The 22,028-nt window shown below is 38.4% G+C and overlaps 2 protein-coding genes across 8 annotated transcripts in view; one reads left to right on the top strand and one right to left on the bottom strand.

The window, feature by feature from the left end:
- Positions 1 to 19,351, bottom strand: part of adgrl3.1 (adhesion G protein-coupled receptor L3.1) — a 124,037-nt gene extending 104,686 nt beyond the window's left edge. For all 7 annotated transcript variants that reach the window (XM_065254733.1, XM_065254736.1, XM_065254738.1 and 4 more), the window contains exon 1: positions 18,888 to 19,351. The gene's annotated coding sequence lies outside the window, so the exon portion shown is untranslated. The remainder of the gene's footprint in view (positions 1 to 18,887) is intronic.
- Positions 19,352 to 20,201: 850 nt separating this feature from the next.
- LOC135736009 (multiple PDZ domain protein) overlaps positions 20,202 to 22,028 on the top strand; it is a 53,014-nt gene continuing 51,187 nt past the window's right edge. The window contains exons 1-3 of the mRNA XM_065254742.1: positions 20,202 to 20,340; positions 21,451 to 21,500; positions 21,644 to 21,813. Coding sequence (XP_065110814.1) covers positions 21,488 to 21,500; positions 21,644 to 21,813 — 183 coding nt within the window. The 5' untranslated portion in view covers positions 20,202 to 20,340; positions 21,451 to 21,487. The remainder of the gene's footprint in view (positions 20,341 to 21,450; positions 21,501 to 21,643; positions 21,814 to 22,028) is intronic.

Genomic DNA, 22,028 nt, shown 5'->3' with positions numbered 1-22,028 from the left:
ATTGACTACAGGTTGACTTTAAAATTATTTAATATTCGTTTAGCACATGGATGGCTTAGGATGATAAGCAAATCCAACATGTTTATTTAGGCATTTCCAGTTGTTGTTTTTTAAAGGGATGAATTTTTAGATGCAACATCTCTGTGATGATTTTCGCATGCTGAGAGAGCATGCTGTGCTTTCGCATGCTTTTAGACCGACAGCACAGTAAACTTTCCAAAAAGAATTTGTGCCTCTAAGTTCAACCCCTTTTAAAACACAGCAACTACACCATCAAAGCGCAGCATATAAATATTTCAAGAAAAGATTTCAAGAAAAGTCAGATTTTTTTGTTATAATCTATAATATATTAATTTATGATGTAAACAATATCTTGCCATTGCATATATAGTACTTTGTTAAACTATAGTAAGGTTCCTTTCGTTTAACATTAATTATTTTTTTAATATAACTGAATTTACTTAATGCTCTTAAAGAGCTCCTATGGGGCGATTCACAATTTTGAATTTCCTTTGGGTAAATGTGCATTAGTACATATTAACGATATGCATATGTTTGTTGACGTAGACAAGACCGACATTATCATAATTTCTCCCACTTCGAACGTGTAAGTTAACTCCTCTTAGCATTGCATGTTGAGCAAATCTTTCAAACATGGTAAGGAGTGTCACATTTCCGGCTGACGTCAGAAGTATTCAGGCCAATCACAACGTACAAATTAGCTGGAAAATCAGGGACACAGCGCTTTTCAAATCAATGAGTACAAAATTAGTGCATTTCAGGAAGACAGGGAAATCTGGAGCTACAAAAATGTACGGTATGTGGAAAATAATGTGTTTTTTGAACCACGCGAACACATTGTATTATACCAAATACACAAAATAACATTGTTTTTAGCAATGAAATAGGTGCACTTTAATGTTAATTTCACTGTTTAGGAATACATTTTCAAATCAAAAGTTGTATTTGTCACCATTAGTTAATCCACAATAAACTAAAAAGAATAAAGAAAAATGGAAAACTGCATTGGTATTAAATGTGTAAACATATGGGGGTGTTTTCCCAGACAGGACTAGACCTTAGTTTAAGTATGAAATATAATTTTTAAGAAACATGCCTTACTAAAAACATTACTTGTATGCATTTTGAGGCAAAACAAAGAGCACTGATGTATTTTAAAATATGTCAGTGCAAGTTGTTTTCAGTTTGGACAGCTCTTAAATTTATTTTAGTCTAGGATTAGTCTAATCCCTGTCCGGGAAACCGCTCCATGTTGTTTAGTGTTAGTTAAGGTTAGCTAATGAATAAACTATTGTTAATGAATGAGACCTTATTGTAGTGTTACCCAGAAAGTAAAAAGTGGGAGGTAAATTGAGGTATATACGAAATTTAGGGACAAATATTAAAATATTGAAACTAAATTATTAATTATACACATTGGGGCGGTTTCCCAAACAGGGATTAGACTAGTCCTAGACTAAAATAAATGTAAGAGCAGTCCAAACTAAGAACAACTTGCACTGACATATCTAATACATCAGTGCCCTTTGTTTTGCCTGACAATACACACAAGTAATGTTTTAGTAAGGCATGTTTGTTAAAACTAGTTATATTTCCTAATTAAACCAAGGCCCAGTCCTGTCTTAATACTACATTATGGGGTGGTTATGGGAAACACCCCATAATGTGGTATACAAATCCTAAGTATAGTTGCATACCTAAAAAGTAAATAATAAATAAAGTGCTTCCTGGGATCTAGGCCTTTCTTTAGTTGTATATCTTTAATTTGAACTTAATTGTTAAGAGTTTTTTTATTTACATTAATACCAAAATGCTGCTCTTAGGTCAGTCACCGTGGCCATCTTCTTTTGACAAATGATCTTGTTATCTAATTATGCAATACTAAAACTGCTCAATATGCTTGGCCTGATTCAGCATGATGGAGCTGATAATTGAGGCCATTTCATTAATTATTCAGAATGAATATTCACTATTGTGAATTTGGGTGTAAGTGGTGAAATATTTACATGTTTTCTCCTCCAGTACACTAATATTTCATGCAGGGCCTAAATTTATCTCTGACTGCACACTGTGGAGAAATAAAGAGCGAGAGATACAAGGATGGAAAGCCTCCCTATTCAGGCTGTACGCAGAGGCAAGGCAACAAGGCTGAATCCATGTCGTTGACATCACATCCTGTCTACTAGACTGCCTCCATCTGGAGACAGGCAAAACAGATTTCTTGTATCCTTCACTGCTTATGCTAAATGTCAATTTATTTATAAATGTCATATGGACATGTCATTTATAAATGTCAGTATGAAAATGAGTATTGTAGTCACTAAACACTGACATGATCCTAGCTAAATCTCACTTCAGTTTTGGATTAATAAACATTGCAGTGCATTGGATTACACATGTACAAACAGTTTCCCTACAATACAAACACATCAGCTGACCGAACAGTGATGCAGCAAAAAAACCTGCCTCAAATTTCAGACACCACCACAGAAACTAAGAAACAAAACATGCTGTAAAATAGACAAAGACGCAGGGAAGAGAGAAAGAGGATGGCATCCTTCCAGAAGGTGAATATTCCTCTGCTTTGCTCTTTGTGGATCTGGTGTCAAAAGTTGGGTGGCGTTTGCGCGCACATACCCACCTCAAAGAGCGTTAGAGCAAAAGCAGCATCCGTGTGATGAAATATTCAATGGTGCTGCTGTTTCTGTGTGCAGACGCAGCCCAATGCTACGCTGAATTATGCATCCTACACACACACACCAGCACTTAACAAAGGCATACTTTAAATATGAGTCAAAATCTCTTACTATGTATAGCTGGGTGTGGTTACTGTATAAGAAGCCTATGTACTGTATAGAAGACTATAAAATATGGGATTTTGGGATTAACAACATGCAGTATGGAGAAACAGATATAACGTTTATATTAAACTTGCTTTGTTGTTTTATATACTCCCTTCGTTCATCCCTAATCAGGTTGTTTTTCTGTTGCCGAGCAGTTATTGTTAAAGTCGCCATGAAACGGAAGTAGCGATTGCCTTATTTTCCCCGTGGTGACGTATATCCGAATGAAACGGCTTTTGAGATGAAATAAGGCAGGGCTGGATTTGAATTTGTCCATCGAGATCTGATTGGATCGTTTGAAGTTGGGTCGTGTTGCTAATTGCTAATCACTGCGATCTTCTCCCGGACCCCGCCCACCTGCCATACTTTTGACCGGAAGTGAAGAGAGATCGTTTTGAGGAGGGGAGGAGATTTGCATTTTTGATTAAAGATTATGAGCACACACGAATTTTTAAAAAATAATGAAGCTCACAGATAAGTCATTTGTTAATAATACCAAACTATTAAAAATACATATATAGTTTTTCATTTCAATTTCATTGCGACTTTAATAGCGCGTCGCTCCCTTATGGAATAAATCGAGTCCAAATGCAGCTCTACCCAAGAGCCCAGCTACTAACAGCAAATACTCTCATAGTCCCTCAGCAGGGTGTGCGTGTGTGTGTGGAAGTGTGAACTTGACATCATGTAGTCCCTGTCACAATGGATGTTTGCCTTGGACAGCTCAACCGTAATTCCGCTGGGTTTTGCTTATATTCGGACGAAAGCTTAGAGAGAGAGCGGCAGAAAAAGGTAGATTTAAAGAAATAGGAATACAATTTTTTTTTAAACGAAAAGGTGATTATACAATTAAGTACTATGACACGTCCACGGAAGAACACACACTCTTGTGTGCACTGCTTTTGTAGTTGCAGGTCTGTCTGCACTTTTTGTGTTGACTGTCTCACAGGAATGGAAGTCGCTCGGCCTCATTGTTTTGCCAGTGTGTGCTTGTATTGTTTTGGGCACAAAGGCTCCTGCACCCATGGCAGATAGGACTAATGCAACACAATAGGGCTACTTTAGCATTTAGCTCAGTGGCCTGTGAAGACAAGAGGTCTTGACAACCCGTGCGAGTCTGTGTGTGTGTATACGGGTGTGTGTGAACTTGGAAACACCTGCCACTCGTTTAAGAGTGAAAGATGCATCCTGCCTTTCAAATGTCATTTTTCTGTACCCAGAAACACACATTCAGTCCATTTCCACTGGCGTTGACGGAATAAGCAAACAGCAAGTTGTACAATTCAAATGTCAAGCATTACATAGACCAGTGGTTTCCAACTAGGGGGTTATGTATTCCCTGGGGGTGCATTAGTTTAGCAGGTTGCAGGGGGTACTGATTTTTGGTTTTGTTAAGTGTAGCAAACAGAAATTAAGAACTTCAAAATAAAGAACTAGTGCTGTCAGGAGACTACAATAATTCGAAACAATTTAAGTGTGTTTTTGTGATTAACGACTTTACACGTTTAACATTCAGTTACTATAAAACAAGCCTATATAATTTGTTTGATTATACACTATGGGCCCTATCATACACCTTTATCTCCTGTTTGTTACGAATAAAGTATTTTTAGAGTGCAAACCTTTTCTTGCACATTTGTAAATTATTCTTTGAGATTACACTGATTCTGAAGGCTATCCATACATTTACAGCAAATAAAAGCCTGCTAATTTTACTTCAATGACTGAGAGAAAACGACTTTTAAAGAGAACCAAAGTACAAAAAATAACAATTTCAAAACAACGCATTCTGCCACCTAAATAGAGAATCGGCATGTTGTGTTCTTTTAAAGGGGATGAGAGATGTGACTCTCATTGGTTTATTGCATTTTAACGCCCAAAACACACCCATTACTCATTAAGAGAAGAGGAACAACCCTTTTAGACTGTGCACTGGGCGCACACACCATTTTTTTGTCGTTAAAGGTCCTGTTCTTTCTGTGTTTTTGAAGCTTTGATTGTGTTTACAGTGCGCAATATAACTTTTGTTCATGTTTCACGTGTAAAAAACGTGGTATTTTTCACACAATTTACTTATTTTTATAACGCTGTTTTCACTAAAAACAGTCTGATGTCTTCCTTCTTCTATGGAGTCCTTCCTTCAGAAATACATATTGAGTTCTGATTGTGTAGTTTGTTTAGTGTGTTGTGATTCAACAGCAGCTTAGTTTGCCGTTAGCTTAGCTGGTGACTGACGTATTCCTGTGGGCGTAGATTAGTCAAAAAACTGTTCTACTGACGTCATTAAAGCAGGAAGTAGAGGGCTGTTAGGGCGGACGAAATCACAGAATTGGCAACCAATTCCGTTAAAGGACAAGTTCGGTATTTTAGACTTAAAGCCCTGTTTTCAGATTGTTTATGATGAAATAGAACGGTTTGACTGAAATTTCGACATATGCGGCTGCCCTGAGAATTTTTGGGTGTTTGTGTTTCAGCTCCTACCTTTACAATGGGTTTAATGGTGCACTGGAACAATCCTTCCTAAAATGCATTAAACTTTCGTTTACAAAGACGTGAAACTCACCGAGTGGTCAGGGGTATTTCACTGGTATGCTCACACAAAAATCGCTGCAAAATCGCTGCAAAATATGCAAAATATGGGAGAAGAACGTATGTCTGGGGGTAATGCAGACGGGGAACGCAAATCTGGGCGACACACCCCATCCCATCATTTTAGACCCCCTCCAAAGCACTGAAACGATGGCGAAGCGTCTCTCCACAACTGCTTTCTTCAGCGAAAAAATTTTGAAATTCGATGCTAAGCCCTCAGTTCCGAGCATTTCCCACATTAATTTTTATGTGACCGGAGAACTGTTATTTTGTAAGTTTTGAAAACATTCCGTTGACAGAGACCGCAAAGATACATGCACTCTCTCATCCACGTCTCTCTCACTGCCCTCCCTCTTGTGCACGTGCTCTTACATCTGTCCGAAGTCCGAACACAAATCCTCATGTATTTGTTCAGTTTTATGCGTTTCAAGCAAACTAAGGCAAACTATCCCTCGCATTTAAAATATAATCATCTAACATCACTAAGTAATATTCCTGTGTATGTTTGTAAAGTTATATGCATTTCAAGCGATTGTGTTTAAAGGTACTTCTGAAGGCACCCTTGCTTTGACACGTGTAGCCGTCTACTACAACAACACTAAACAATGCATTGAATTGACTAAAATGTTTATGTGTGTGTGTTTCAAACAGGGAATGTGAAAAAAATTTACCTCGATAAATTTAAGGTCATTCCTATTGTATTTGTGTACATTTTAATCATTAACGTTAAAGGTCCACTCTTTTTATGACGTAAATAACAGTAAAGGGTAAAAAAAAGAATTTGCAAAAATTAAAACGGACAAAACGGAATTTGCAAAAATTAAAATGGACAAAATGGAATTTGGGAAAAAATAAAACGGAATTTGGGAAAAAAATAAAACGGATTTTATAGGGCCCTAGGCTGTAGTCCAAACCGGCCATTTGCTGTGGCTTTGAAAGGCGAATTCTGTTAAAAGAAAATTAATAAAGAAACTAAATCGCCTGGCAATGAACTGTGAGCTTATGCTATTATAGCAACATTACACACTAACTAGGGTTTAAAAATGGGATCAGAAAGAACGTGACCTTTAAATAAGCAAAAGTGGATTCGGACACGCCCTTTTAGACTGTCACTTTAAACACATCATGTGTCATTTTGTGTTGATTTTGTGTTCAAATAAATAAAAGGGACAACACAAGATGTGTTAAAAACAACACAAAATGTATTGTTCCAATACATGGTGTCTAGTTTAAAGAAATGTGTCAACAGATTTAATGTGTTTTCCCTAACTAGACACAAAATGTGTTGTTTTAACACAACCGTTTTAAGAGTGTACAAATATATATTAGGCCAATTAATTACCTAAAGATAAAGATTTAGATATAAAGTAGATATCTGCAGCCTACATTTCTTAGTAATAGAACAATCTTTTCTATTTCTGTCCCAACAAATGTCTTGTATCAAGGCATTTTTTTTTTACTAAATGCAGTCGTAAAGTCACAATAAAGTCAACTTAATAGGTATTTAGGAGAAAGCTTCTTGGCATATTAGCTCTACAGTCATAGTATTGATTTTTTACAAGTTGTAAAGAACATTGTAAAAACTTACGATAAACTATCAATATGTCACTGTGAAAAAAATGGTAAGGGCGCACTCACATTATCCAAACCAAACCATGCCCCAGCGCAATTGTCCCCCATCCCTACTCACCCAGAAGCACGCACTCACACTGTACTTTTATCAATTCGAGCCTGGGCGCGCTTTCGTTATTAGAATGCGATTGTTTTGAACAAAGCAGGAAGTAGAGCTCTCTCTTAACACTGGAACCCATCCTAATGTTAAGTCTGTGTTTTTTATTTGGAGTTGTTTGTGCGAGATGACACACAGTTCTATTATATTGCTTAGTTGATCTGCGAGTGTGCGGCGTAGACATTCACATAACCCTGCTGCATGCATCATAAGGTTTTGTTAAGGCAGATGAAGGTGAGTGGTCGCGCAATTGAAGTCTATCCTTTTGAAACGTACCAAAATAAAAAACATTGACATAACACGTTAACCTCACATTTTTTAGAGATACGTATAGTTATATTTGTTTCCATTGTATGTGTGCGCTAACAGGTATTCAAGTTGTGAAAACATATTTTAGTAACTGTATGTATAAGTTTGTGTTAATTTTTGCAATGACGAAAGGCAACAACATTGTTTTCACCTGTTTTTTATGTTTTCATGTCAAATACTTTCACACAGTTGACATTCTCTTTCATTTTTGTTGGATGGATCCCAATGCTTAAACTTATGCTGTGCCGCTGTCATTTCTTTTATTTGAATACCTAAAATGGTAAATTGTAATCATGCAATCGTACAAGCCTTAACTATTTCGCTGCCATTGACAAGATAACTCATCGATTAAGAGAAAACGCTTCCCTGCCAATGACGAGAATTTCCGGATTTCCGCAATACCGCTATTATCCACCGCACTTCCGCAACTTATACAACCCGGAAGTAGCACCTCACGTGAAAGAGAAAGAACTGTGTGTATGTTTTAAAGATCGCTCTACATATGATCTCTATCAAAAATTTAATTATATCAGCTTTTTGCTCAAAACTGGGTGTTTTTGAAGAAACCTACCCATATTTGAGAGGTGATAAAAAGAGAACCAATGAATGGTATTTTTTGTTTGAAAGCAGAGGGTCTGTTCTTTCATTTGATATATTGTTTGTTTATATATTTAAAGAAGAAAATTTTCTGGAAGGCATTAAACTTTTGTGAAAATCATGAAAAATGCTGGTGCTGGCTGGCAACTTTTTTTAAACGCTGGCGGGGAAAGAGTTAAAATGTATATGCTGTCAATCAAATACTTTAATTCTTTTCCAACTTAATCTTTTAACATCTGCGATATTTCAACACACCTCTGTTTGTCTAAACAGCCAGAAATGGTCTCAACCAATGGCTAGACTTTGGGGCGAGACTCAGTATGTGAAAACAAGACACCCGAATATGAGCGATTCTGGAAAAGGCAAAATACATAGACCCCTTCAAGGTTTGTAAACATTGAATGACTATCGGGTGCGCGCGCAGCATGGGGTCAAACTGTTCATACGAACCGAGGCTTTATAATTTAATCTAACAGGGCTGAAAAATGATGACTTACCTCAAATGAAGTGAGCACTACAAACACAAGCCTCTTTGATATTTGTATTGTCTCAGTCTACACGTTAATTGCTTGCAGCCAAAGATGTTGTATTTTTTTGTTTTTGAGATTCTGCATTAATCGCGAAAACTTAACGGAAGACCTGGTGTGATTTTCACAGCCCACGACGTAAGTAGGCATTTTTTACGATACTGAATAATACGCAACTCAATCTGCTGTAATGACTTTTCTGACCCCGACATGCGCAGTGGGAACCGCCTGTGACGTGAACCGTGAAGGGGTCTATACACTGCTTCCTTTAAAAAACTCCGGAGCTTGGTACTCTGCATTGCTTACATACTGTACTTTAGTCTGAAACACTGAAAAGTGGAATGACATAAAAACACACTTCTAAATGCCACCAGGCCAAAAAATTACAGCACCAAAATGAACCGTTATAACTGTATGAATCTAGTTATTAAGTCCAGTGTGCTGCCTGCCACCAATTTCCCAGAAATTGCACATTTTACCTCTAAATCTCCTTTGAGTTCAATGCAGTTAATCCAATCTAGCAACGTTTGTTAGATATAAAGCACTTAGCACACTAGCTTTAGTGCACTAATTGTGGAGCCGTTCCCCTCTGAGCGGTCCGGTGTGAAGTATCTCCCTCAAGGGCACAATGCTAATAGAGAAGCTCTGTGATCCTTCTCTCCACTTCCTGTGTCACTCATACCAATACGATCTCTGCACTACAGTATTCTGTTACCCTAATCCTTAACCATTATCCCACCACCACCACCCCACAATAAGGAAAACATAAAAGCCAGCAGATCAAGTCTTTGTAAAACATCGCGCTGTGCGTTGGTAGATGCTGAATCAAGGTTTTTCGAGTTGTACATAACCACACATTACCTTCTCATTTAAACGCGGTCACTTATGAACACATCAATTGTTTTGACTTCTATACTCTTGTAAACTCTGCATCATGTATACACACACACACACACACACATACATACACGCATACACACAGCCATCTGTAGAAGAGCAATTCAGCTTTACAAAAATCCAAAGAGCTTTTGTTTAATGCCGTCTTTCAGTGTGTAATGGGTTTGAAATGCCAGTGTCTGTGCGCATGTGTTCAGATGACATTGATGAATAAACCTGCATATCTTGAATGCTGTTCTACCAAAAATATTGTCTCAGATATGTTTATACTGTTAGCCTTCATTATACAGTTCTCATTTTCTGTCACTCATTTTTATATATTTACCACTAAAGCTCAAGCTTTTTTCCTATATACATTTTGTTGACAGCAGCACTCTTGACAGGAAGGGGGTGGGAGAGACAATATGCTCCACCATTAGAAGGTGAATTGTATCGCTGCCACCCAAACGTCCCTCATATGCCCAATTTTTGATATTCAAGCATTCATTTTGACAAAATAGCATGGCATATGTCATCTATTTCCATCCATATCCTCTCTTGTCCCTCTGCCTCTCACAATGGGCGGTCATGTTTCTCTAGCTCTGTTTCTATCTCTCCTTCTCTATTTCCCTCTGTAATTGGGTGTATTATGGGACTGGAGGCAATGAGCATCATGGACATGGCTCAATGCGCATCGAGAGAGAGAGAGAGAGAGAAAGAGAGAGAGGAGACCAGAATGCTACAGCAGCTTCAGGCAATAACATGAAGAGATTGCGGAGAAGAAGGACTACGCTTTGTCCGAGAGGAGAGTAATGGATGGGAGAAGAGAAGAGAGGAAAGTACTGTAGAGGAAAAGAGAGGCGTGAAAGCAAGACGTGATATAGAGATAAGGACGAGCACAGGATCGAGAGGAGAAAATTATTGGGTCTCTTTCTCGATCCAAAATGGACACCCATGGAAAAAGCACTTGATCTGAGGATCTGCAATCTGGAAACTGCTCTTCAGGAGCCAACTTTCACTTTACAATAAACCTATACAATGAACTATAAACTTCAGTTATTCGCACCGAGAGACTTAACTTGAGCCGGGCCTAAATATATCAGGTTAGAGTGGAAGCCACAGGATATAAGTTAATGTTGCTTGCCGTGTGCCTTCGCGCATGTGCGCCTGCGTTCGTGATATACGCTACAGCGGTGCATTCGGTTCCCTCATGCGTAAAATGAAAGAGTCATATCCAGGAAACGGCACAAACGTGACACACACACATACAAATCCCTGACACGGCAGAACTAATGTGGGTGTTGGTCCATTGGTGACCAGTCAGCTGTGTGTAACCACGACGATAAGGCCAAGACACCTAGATTTCGCTTTATTATGTCACACACAATACCTAACGTTCAATGTACCCGCATGCGCACACACACAAAAGACAGACAAAACACCACAACCGGCCAATTAGGATAACAGGAACGGGACCACAAATCAAATTCCCATATTTTAAGGGGAGCTTACAGAAAAACAGGTTTTGATGACAGTCTCTCGCTGGTGAACTCGAGAAGCAAAAAATGTTCTTTTCGCTGAAATCTCAGTTCCCACAAGTAATATAACACTACTGTAGATGTGAGCGAATGACAGCGAACTGTTAATGGAGGCCAAAAACAACCGATCAAGGCAGTGAACGGGGGCAAACACACTTGGAAGTGTGTATTCCTCACTCGCCGGTTTAATGGCTAATTAGGCAAAAAGCTGGATGTGGATCTCGACTGAGCGGATTTCTCTGTGGCCCCATAAAACAATATAATGGACGCTCTTAAATTCGCTCAGTGTACGTTTTTTTCCTCTCTGTACTGTATGTAGAGGGCCACGAGGAGTCTTGCTGTCCGTGTGGGGAATATTCCAGAAGAGCAGCAGTTATTTAAGATTCAAACACAAGGATAACAGATGGCTACCAAGCAAAAAACACACATGGAGTGAAGGAATCTGACAGAAATAGCTGGAACCTATAAAGAAAACCCAATCCACTGCTTAGTAATCTTTAAATTAACAACATGGCTGGGTATACCAACCACTACCACCCATTCCACATCAATATTCAAGTTAGCTTAGGGTGCACTCGATTGTTCCCAATCCCCCACAGGCTTGCACTTACACTGTACTTTTATTGATCCGTGTCCGACAAGCTTTCGTCATTAGGATGCGATTATTTTGAAGAAAACAGAAAGTAAAGCGCTTCCTCAAAACTGGAGAGCATCGTGATATAAAGTTTGTGGCTTCTATTTTGAGTCGTATGGGGCGCAATGACTCACAGCCCTCTCACCACTCATCACATTGCTTAGTCGATCCATCACTTAAGCTGCTCAGACATTCACATAACCATGCGATCTTCTTATATACAATATTTCACTGTATTCAGATGCTGCATTCACGTGTTCATGTAGTTATAACAATCCAAGATGCTATATCAGTCAAACTTGCTCACCCTCACAAAGTGTAAAACCAAACCCTATTCATTTACCAATGAGACCCTTTTGTTTCTCTCCTCTCTCTTTCTTATTTGCGGCCTTCCGCTGTAACTCGTGTAATGTGGCAGCAGACCTAAAGATTTACTTGGTGGATTTGGAACGGCAATTTTCACACAAAAGAGAGGAAAAACGACTTCCATTGTGAAAAATCCTGGTGGCGATGGAGAGAGTGACGATGCAACAATATTGGTTCCGAAAAAAGGCAAGGAAATACTTCTGGACGTTTCTCAATCGGAAAGCTGCAGCCTACAGAGGTCGCATTAGCAGACTGCATACGTCAAGTTTACTGAGCATTACATTACATTCACTGAGCAAGTCATAAACATATTTCAACAATTTAACTAAGAATAATAGTCAACTTTATAATTGTTAATATTATGAAATAAGACAGTATAATAAGTCTGCAGCCTTCAGATTGAGAAACGGCCTCTGTATCATCATTTAGTGTTTTAAAGGTGCCATGTCACAATACTTTTTTAAGATGCCAAATGAATCTTTGGTGTCCCCAGAGCACATATGTGAAGTTTTAGCTAAAAATATCAAATTAAAATTTTATTATAGCATGTTAAAAATGCCACTTTGTAGGTGTGTGCAAAAATGTGCCGTTTTGGGTGTGTCCTTTAAAATGCAAATGAGTGGATGAAGGGCATACACTGATCACAATGATGGTGGTTTGTTGCAATTGAAACTAAATTGTGCTGTGAATTATTCTCTCTGTCTCTCTTTCTCTCTGCACTAAATTGCAGTGCTGTGTTTGGATAGTGCAGATTCAGGGGTGGAATTATTATAAAAAGAGCTCCTTATGACATCATAAGGAGAGCCAAATTTCAACGACCTATTTTTTCATGTGCTTGTAGAGAATGGTATAGCAAAACTAAGTTACTGGGTTGATCTTTTTCACATTTTCTAGGTTGACAGAAGCACCGGGGACCCAATCATAGCACTTAAACATGTAAAAGGCAGATTTTCATTCCATGGCCCCTTTAAGGTTTCGTGTTTTTAAAGTTTTAAGGTTGGCCAGTTTATGTTTAACAGCTAACAAATTTTAAGTTACGAATCTTAAGGGGTCTAAAATAAGGAAAAGAGACTTTTAAGACACTGTATTATAACTTAAAGTCCTGTGTAGCACATTTTTTAATGAGAATCATTTTAGAGAATCGTGATCTCATTTGCCATGGAGAAAAATCGGGATACACATTTTAGCCAGAATTTTTATCTGAGCGAACAATTGCTTTTCATGCTTAAACAATAATTTCCAAGAAGAAAAGCGAATGGAGCGTGATGTTTTTAATCTGTAACGTTCCTCTCTATCGCCATTTTTTGTTTAACCCATTTGCGCCTGATGCTGCATAAAGAAACATTACATCTTTACTTTTACTTTTATTTCATGTTTCTAACCTGCTACAGAGGTTTAGATATTAAGTTTTTGGTAAACGTTGACAATTCTTAGTATTTTTTCTGAAAACCCCCAGGAGATAAGGTTATTTATCCTAGAATTACATAGGGATTTTAGGAGTAAATGGGTTAAAACATAAAATCTTCACATAGGTTGGAGTCAAATGATGTGAAACCAACATTTCTTGCAAAATCATACCCAAGAGCACAACTAATAAATATTTATTATAAGCTTAACATTGAAAATTGTGATAAGGAGACAGTTTTGAACCTTGACTTTTTAATGTACTCGCTCATTAACTGATTTTCGTTTATTTTTAACTAGGAAGTTAGTAGCTTTAAAGAAAAAGATCACCCAAAAATTTAAATTCTGTGATCGTCTTCATGTCATTTTAAACGGCTCTTCCTCCATGGAGCACCAGAACATTGGCTTCAGAAGTCAAATCATATATAAATGATTTTGTGCCATTCGTAAGATGCGTTCTGATATTTTTACAGCACACATTTTAAAATACCTTCATTTCAATGGACAGAAACTCAAACAGGTCTGGAATGAAGCGGTTAGCAAATAATGACGGAATTTTCATTTTTTTTAGGCACCCTGTAAGCTAAATCCCCACAGGGGGCAGATTTCTGCCGGAAATTGTTTTTATAGTGGCGAAAAAACAATAAATGTTCAGAAAATGACATTTCGCACAAAAAGCACCCATTGCTAAGCTAAACACTTCGAGCTATTTTTTCGCTCTTGAAATAGCCCTCATTGTCCAAAAGCTGAAAAAGGAAACAACTGGAGGTTGAAGTTTCCTGTGCCATTCATTACTGATTAAGAAAAAATGCTGCCATTGACTTCAACAATGAACAGTGCCAACACAGCCAGGAGCAATCGATGCAGAGAGCAATCAAACTTCAGTGTGATCAATCAATCACAGGGCTGCTTTATCACACCCACTGCTTTACTCTCCCTAAATCTGTCACTACTCCAAGCCTGAGGGCAGTCTGAGAGACCGGCGGCGGACGGAGAGAAGACATAAGGATTTAACATTACTGTCATACTGAGCTGCACTTAGAAGGAGGCTTGCATCTAAAACAGAGCTAAAACGGACCGTTGGTTCACTTGATTTATAACACAGAATAAGTAAAGTTTCAAGGAGAAACAAAGATGCATTGCTTTTTCCTATTGCTGCTTTATTCTGGATTACTTTAATGAAATCGCTTGGAAATATAAATACAGTCTCTCACAGGGGCAGTTCACTCAAAAACGAAAGTTCTGTCATTGTGTGTTTTTAACCAAAAAGTACAAAAGTCTTTTGAAAAAACCTAAAAGGTTCAGTGACCACGTCTGTCAGGTTCCAAAAAACAGAGCACCAACGCTTGCATTTAAAAAACGCTGGATTGATGCAAATAAATGCTCCTGGTGGTAAGTGGGTGTGTAGCAAACAAACACAACACGTCATAGAGTTTATTTAAGTACATTCAGGAGGAGCATTGGCATGTTATTCAACCAATTGTCATGAAGAGGTCTATATGGCCGTCCCTCACCTCTGTCCCATGACATTTTTTTACAGCATCCCTCCTCTGCTGGTACATCTATCCCAGTTATATAAAATTCCAAGCTCAGAGCCCCCCATTGGACAGCATGCCAAATATGCTTTATCTCATTACCCTATTGATTATGTTAATCTGAACTTGTGATATTCTATGAAAGTTATCTGTTATAAAAGACTAAAATCTTGTATTCGTAAACATATTGCTTTTAAAAAGTTATGAATGGAAGATTTTGATATTTTTGGCCATCATGAACTGTTGTAGTAAGGGCAGCGCTGCATAGCGTTTCTTCAATCATTCAAAAATATAGGTTTAGGTGTACAATCCATTTAAGCTGCTCTCTTATGCAGTGGGTAATGCATGAGTCAGTTTATCACAACGGTTTTTACTGTGCACGACGACAACGCTTTAAAAGACAACACAATGATAATGAGCTCATTTTACAAGCAAATTTTCGATTCATGCAAATACGTGTGCTGCACATCCTCACCACAAAAGAAGTGACCTCCCACAGGTGTGCGTCTGTACTACTTTATACTGTTGTACTGTGTGTTGTTCAGCCATCACGGACTCCATGCAACAACAGCCGATACAAATCAATTTATAAAAATCGAATAAAATGCTTCTTAGTTGCAATGAGTATTTGATTAAGTCACAATTACAGAAAACAGGTCAACATTTATTATTCAAGCCAATGGTCATTACACTTTGACTTTTTTTTAAGGGTTGTTGCTTTAGATTTCCTTTCTAATAGAGTGCTGAAGGTGTTTTGCATAACAGGGTTTTGATATTGCTGCAAATTGACAGGGCTGCATTTGTCTTTGTCACGCTGTATTTATGATTCGAGCAAATTCGTGGGTCTCTGGGATTTGTGGACTCCATGTAGACATGGTTAGGAACATTACTGTGAGAAAGCTGTGTTTGATGACATCATCATCACTATTTTTGCCCTGACTTTAGCTTGAAGCAATTCGCGCACATTGCACACCATGACTCATTGCATGCCCTAAACATTATAAGCACGGGCGTACACAAAAGGCCCCGCACATTTCACGCACACTTACATCATGTGCTCTTTCTTTACACGGAGAGACTATACACCAATGATTCTCTCATGATCACTTAAGCCCCCTAAAAACCTTTTAACCTCAGAAATGGATGAAAATGAAAGCATACACATACATACACACATGGGATCCACTGCTCTCAATTTCCTGTTGGGACTAAAATAATCGAAGTCCTTCAGCAGGCCATCCTAACGTCATTGTTAACTGACCTCCTTATTTAATCACACACATACAAACACCCTGTTTTCTTTTAAAACACAGCTTGTGCACGCTCAGTAGCTTTCAGCTCTTTGCCTGAGTGCGTATAAAATTGATGAATTTGCGAGCGAAAACGAAAAAGAGAGAGATAGAGATGAGGAAGCTGTATTATTCATGTGAATCACTATTTTAGCTTGAAGGACATTCAAAGAATGAGAAAAGGTGCACTCACTAGAACACGACTACTCCATTTGCTTCAAACGCATGCACTCGTTTACCCAAAAAAAGTGTTAATCATACAGTATATTGTTTTTATATGATAAATTAACATAAGATGATTCAGAAGTATTGTACATAACAATAAGCTTGTTTGCATTTGTGTGGTTGTACATTGAGTAGACACAAAATAAAGCTTCATGCATGCTGTGTTGGTGAACTTGTTGCCTTTATGAAAGCATGTTTTGTGGAATGTGTCCCAACGCCTTTAGTATGATATTAACTGAGTGGTATATATTACACTCTGAGTCTGACCCATGCTATGGCATTTAAAACATATACAAACAATTACACATATACAACCACACATTAAATACACTGCATAAACAGATAAATTCTCACCAACCCACATATTAGAATTACACAACAACCTCATCAAGGCAAACCAAGAAAACCAATGTGAAAAATACAGCCCCACCCTGCGTGTGAACCCTCGCTAAGAAATTCAACGCACCACCCACTTACAAAGCATGGCGAGAGAGCATCTTAACCAGAAACTCAAAATCTCGAATCGCAAATCCAGTTGCGCCAACCCAGGGTTGTACAAACTATACCAAAGTTTCACAAATAACACTCAGTGGCGATCTTTAATGGACTATTAATTGTCCATTATCTTGAATTGTCTGTGGTACACTATCAATTATTTCAACTATTGGAACAAACGAAATATATCATCAGTTATAGCTGGTTTGCAAATGGCATCGCATAATTCAGAAATAAACTCAATGTGTAATTGCTCAATGTTTTGAAAATGCTAAATGACTTGGAACAGATATGTTTTAGGAACAGATAAGTCCACAATGAAACATTTTTTTTTTCTTTCTGCTTATATCTATTTAGACCTATAGTAATATGCTGCAGAATGCTTTTAATTAAACTTATAATTTAATGTCATTTTGAATAATTTTGCAATGTTAACTCTTTTTCCTCTAACAGACAAATATAGTGTGATCAGACAAATATATGATAGATTTAAATTGAACCTAGCATAACCGCCCCATCAAAACGGATCAGATATTTGGGTTTTGATTGATTTCAAGACTCTTACTTGTTCCTGTAGCTCAACTACACTTGAGTCAAAAAGGGACGTGCCTAGTCCCTTGGGTTGTTTCAACCCAAAATGCTGACTTGTTTTAACCCATTGTTGTGTCAAATATAAACATTTTCGGGATTTATTTAAGCAAACAGCTGGGCTCATCCATTTTTGACCCAATGTTGGGTTGAAAATAACCCATTGTTTAGAGTGTAGTAGAAAAGTTGCATTAGTAAAACCAAGGTCATGGGTTTAATTCCTGGGAATGCACAGATTTATTAAATATATACCTCGACAGTAAGTTGCTTTGGATAAAAATGTGTGAAAATACGTATATGAAACAACAGCTTTTGATCCAAACAGTGACCTAAGTAAATGTGTAGGATAATCCATCCTGTATCCTTTTTCTGCCTTTCTATACTAAAGTGATTTGTGACATGAATGTGCTGCCATCGGTAGAAGTGAACCTGCATGCTTCCTCTTAATATAGGTCATCCACATGAAGTAAACAATCACCTAACATCAAGTGAGAGGACTCGTCATGTATTACCTTAATAATGAACATTACTGTTTATTGTTTACTAATTGTTAATAACCATGTTGTTCTATTGTACATTTAGTTATATGTATGTTATTCATGGATTTGGCAGACACTTAAATCCAACGCAATTTACAGTGCATTCAATTATTTTCTCAGCAGTGTGTTCCCTGAGATCAAACATGCATATTATTTTCATATCATGTTCAGAATGACATAAATCCCATTTGTGTTTTGAATCAAGGTCATATGGTTTTTACACAGATCTGTAAGGGGTTTAGCTGCATTGATGTTTTCAAAGCTATAGGATGTTTTTATTTTGAAAATGCCTTCCTCCTCTTTCTTCTAGATGCTGCCATACCGACACATCTCCTGTGCAAACAGACACAGGCACAGAGAAAGGCACAGTCCGCTGGCGTTGACAATCTCATATATAAAGGAATACAGACCAGCTATTGAACGGTATGATTGCCGATCCGCGGCACGTTGCCTCTAATAAAACAATTTATAGCTAACGTTTCGTTACGTCAAGAGCTGAAACGGGCTACGACTTGTACACTGAAACACGCGCTCGCGCGCACCGACGCCCATTAAAACACCACGCACGACACACAGCAAAAAGCATCCTGTGTCCAAAGCCCCCCCACCTCTCTCTCTCATACACACACACACACACACAATGACATAATTCAGCTGCCCGATATGAAGAGTTTGAAGAGTGTGAACTACAGCATCATCGCCACTCTTAGCCAAACGTCCACCGGTCATTGATTTATTGAGCATTAAGAAATAACGTCGCTTCACTGAAAACCATTGACTCACCGCATCTTATAAAGCACTTGAATGATCCGATCCGGATGTGCTCAGCACCATCGGACTGTGTGATCTCACAACGGTCCTTAATTCCCGTGACAATGTGTCCGTGTTTGAATACAACACGCAGAGAAAGGAGGCACTGATGCTTGATCTTCCAGATGCGCCTTTAGAGGCTCCCGAATACACACGGTGTGGATGAAAGCGATGTATCGAGTATTCTCCTGCTCTATACCCAATGGGTCTACGGTACCATGGGGGATCGGAGCCCTTATTTTGTATCCCGATCCGTGCTTTTCTGGAATTTGGGCAAAATGCGCAGAGTCGGTCCCGCGATGGCACAATCCGCGAGATCAGCGCCAGTCCATCGCTAGATCGTCCGTGCTCGGAGGGCCGCGACACGACAGCTAGAGAGCGAGTGCCGAGAGAAAATGACAAGCCAATTTGGAAGCAAAGTGATGCTTGATTCAAGGATGGAGGGTGGGAGGGAAACAAAAAGAAAGGGAGGAAAAGAGAGGGGCGGTGAATCAGAAGCTGGATGACGGGAGGACTAGAGCGCGCTCTGGTGCCAAAAAGCGCGCACAGCAGTGAATGGTCAACCTTATCACCTGCAGTTATGTAACGCTCCGTACGATTTACCAGTTCATTCATTCATTCATTTATTACAACCTATTTTTGTTGATATTGCTTCCAGCTTTTTATATTGTTTACCAAATCATACACTCTAAAAAAACAAACGGTGCTATATAGCACCAAAACAATTGCTTTGGATCGTAACGATAGAAGAACCATTTTAGTGCCATATAGCACCGGTGAAGAACCAGTGAAGAACCAGTGAAGCACCAGTGAAGCACCAGTGAAGCACCAGTGTAGAACCATATAGGGGCCATATAGCACCACATATGGTTCTACATAGCACTATATGGTTCTACACAGGTGCTTCACTGGTGCTTCACTGGTGCTTCACTGGTTCTTCACCGGTGCTATATGGCACTAAAAATGGTTCTTCTATCGTTACGATCCAAAGCAACTGTTTTGGTGCTATATAGCACCGTTTGTTTTTTAGAGTGTATTACTATGACAATATTTAGCATACATTCCAGAAAATAATATCACATACAGTAGACCAATTGTAATTTGTGATGTCGCTCTAATTTAAATGTCTCTCATGAGCAGCAGTAATAAGAGCTGACGACTTGGTTATAAATGGGAAGAGAGAGCCCTTAACATCAATTTACATTAAACTCACGAGCATCAAAGGCGCATCCGGGACATGCGCGCTGACATTCAGTTGTCACTTTCACGTAATCCCGCCGACTGTCTAAATAATGTTGGATATTTCTAACGCCACATTCGACATATGAAAATCTCGTTTAAAATGGATTCAGGGCTTATGACCACCCGACAACATGTTTTCCATGAGCTGCAAGGAAAAACCTGTTGATCTGGAGGTGAATGTGGGGTGAGAAATCAAAACTGATTGATCTTGTCAGAAAACGATAAAAAAAAAATGCGTCGCAACTGTCAGTTACACCTGACAACAGCAACCAGATTTTACTTCTGTTTTCAGTTATCGAGTGTTTATTATTTTGCTTTATGTTATTTTTGTTTTTCATTTTTCAAATGAAGAAGTGTCAGAGCCCACATTGTTATGCTGTTTATAGCGCTAATTCGCTATGTTAGCTCGGACAAAATAGCCTTGATCCCTGCTGATTAAAACAATAGAAACCATGACAGACATTCGGGATTTATAGGTTAATAGATATTGTACTGGTTTTAGTGAAATCTAGTCTTCACTGGTGTGTTGTTTTTTTAGTGATGGGATGTTTAAAAAACCCTAAAATCCTATTTTAATAATGTAAAAATAAAAAAATGGGTTCAAAATGTCTGTATTTGTAATGGAAGCGTTTATACTTTTCATCAGTGATTACCTTTTTAAGTTTATTTTTTGTCAACCATGGGGTTAGTAAAAAAGTGCACCTGTTCCACATCCCTTTCATGGTCCATTTATAGATTATATTTACACATCAATCACCTTTACCCTGTTTATAAATTTTTCTCGTTTTTTTCCTGTAGGCCTACTTAAAATACAGACTCTGACGGACCTATCAGATACTAAGGACATCTGTCCAGGGTAATTACTGTCGTTCACAGTTTAAGTCTGTTACAGATGCTAAGCCTTCATGGTAAGCGCCTTAACGGAGCAAACACAACCACGCGTTCAGTACAAGAGAACCTCGCGAGATTCCAACTCACTTTGCGTCAATATGAATAACAGACTGCACCATATTCGTCAGATATGAAGTGATCCGTCAGCCTCATTTAGAAAAACTTTCATCGGTTCCATAGACAAACACGAGCCAAGTTGTATCACTCTCACTTTTTGGTACACGTCACTGCACCTGTCACAGGTAAGCCCTCGCATACCAATGAGAGATTAAGTAGCAGAAAGCCAACTCTTGACTGAGAAAGGACGAATCTGTTTGTTTTCGTTGTTGTTTATCTTGCATATGCTTGTGAGTTTTATTAACATGGGAACTAATGTGACTTTACTGTACTTATGTTTTTACAGATGTCAGAAAGAGTGCAGTAGCTGAATACTCAAAAAAATGAAAATGATTGGTATGTACAGAAGTTATTTTACGAAAGCCCTCCTTACACCCTTAGTCTGTTGTGTTTCTCTATAATAAAACATTTAAAGTGACAATATCTCCATAATGTGTATATGTGTGTGTGTGTGTGTGTTTATGTGTCTGTGTGTGAAGATACACAGCGTGCTTTGTTGGCATTGGAGCGTCTGCAGGAGAGGCTGAAGGAAAGAGGAGAACTACCCACCGAGGAAAAACTCAGTCTGCTCAAGAGTGTTTTGCAGAGCCCCCTGTTCCACCAGTTACTCATCATGCAAGAGACTGGACAGCAGCAACAGGAACAGCAGGTCAGAGACTGTAACATCACCCTCTCAGTACATGACATAAAATCAGGCATGTGACACTGCTGCAGGAGACATAACGTAAGAATGAGCTCTTCCAGCATATAGCGCTGTCATAAAACATATAATGCTCTCCTATATAGTTTAATTACAAGAGTAAAGTATGTAAATGTATGTATCTGTGTCGTTTGTATCATATAAAATGAGGTTAAAAGTACTTA

The sequence above is a fragment of the Paramisgurnus dabryanus genome, chromosome 4 (genome assembly GCF_030506205.2).
Source record: "Paramisgurnus dabryanus chromosome 4, PD_genome_1.1, whole genome shotgun sequence".
In the NCBI taxonomy this organism is placed as follows: domain Eukaryota; kingdom Metazoa; phylum Chordata; class Actinopteri; order Cypriniformes; family Cobitidae; genus Paramisgurnus; species Paramisgurnus dabryanus.
The sequence above is the reverse complement of the archived record's forward strand: the minus strand, read 5'-3'. Positions and strand labels throughout refer to the sequence as shown.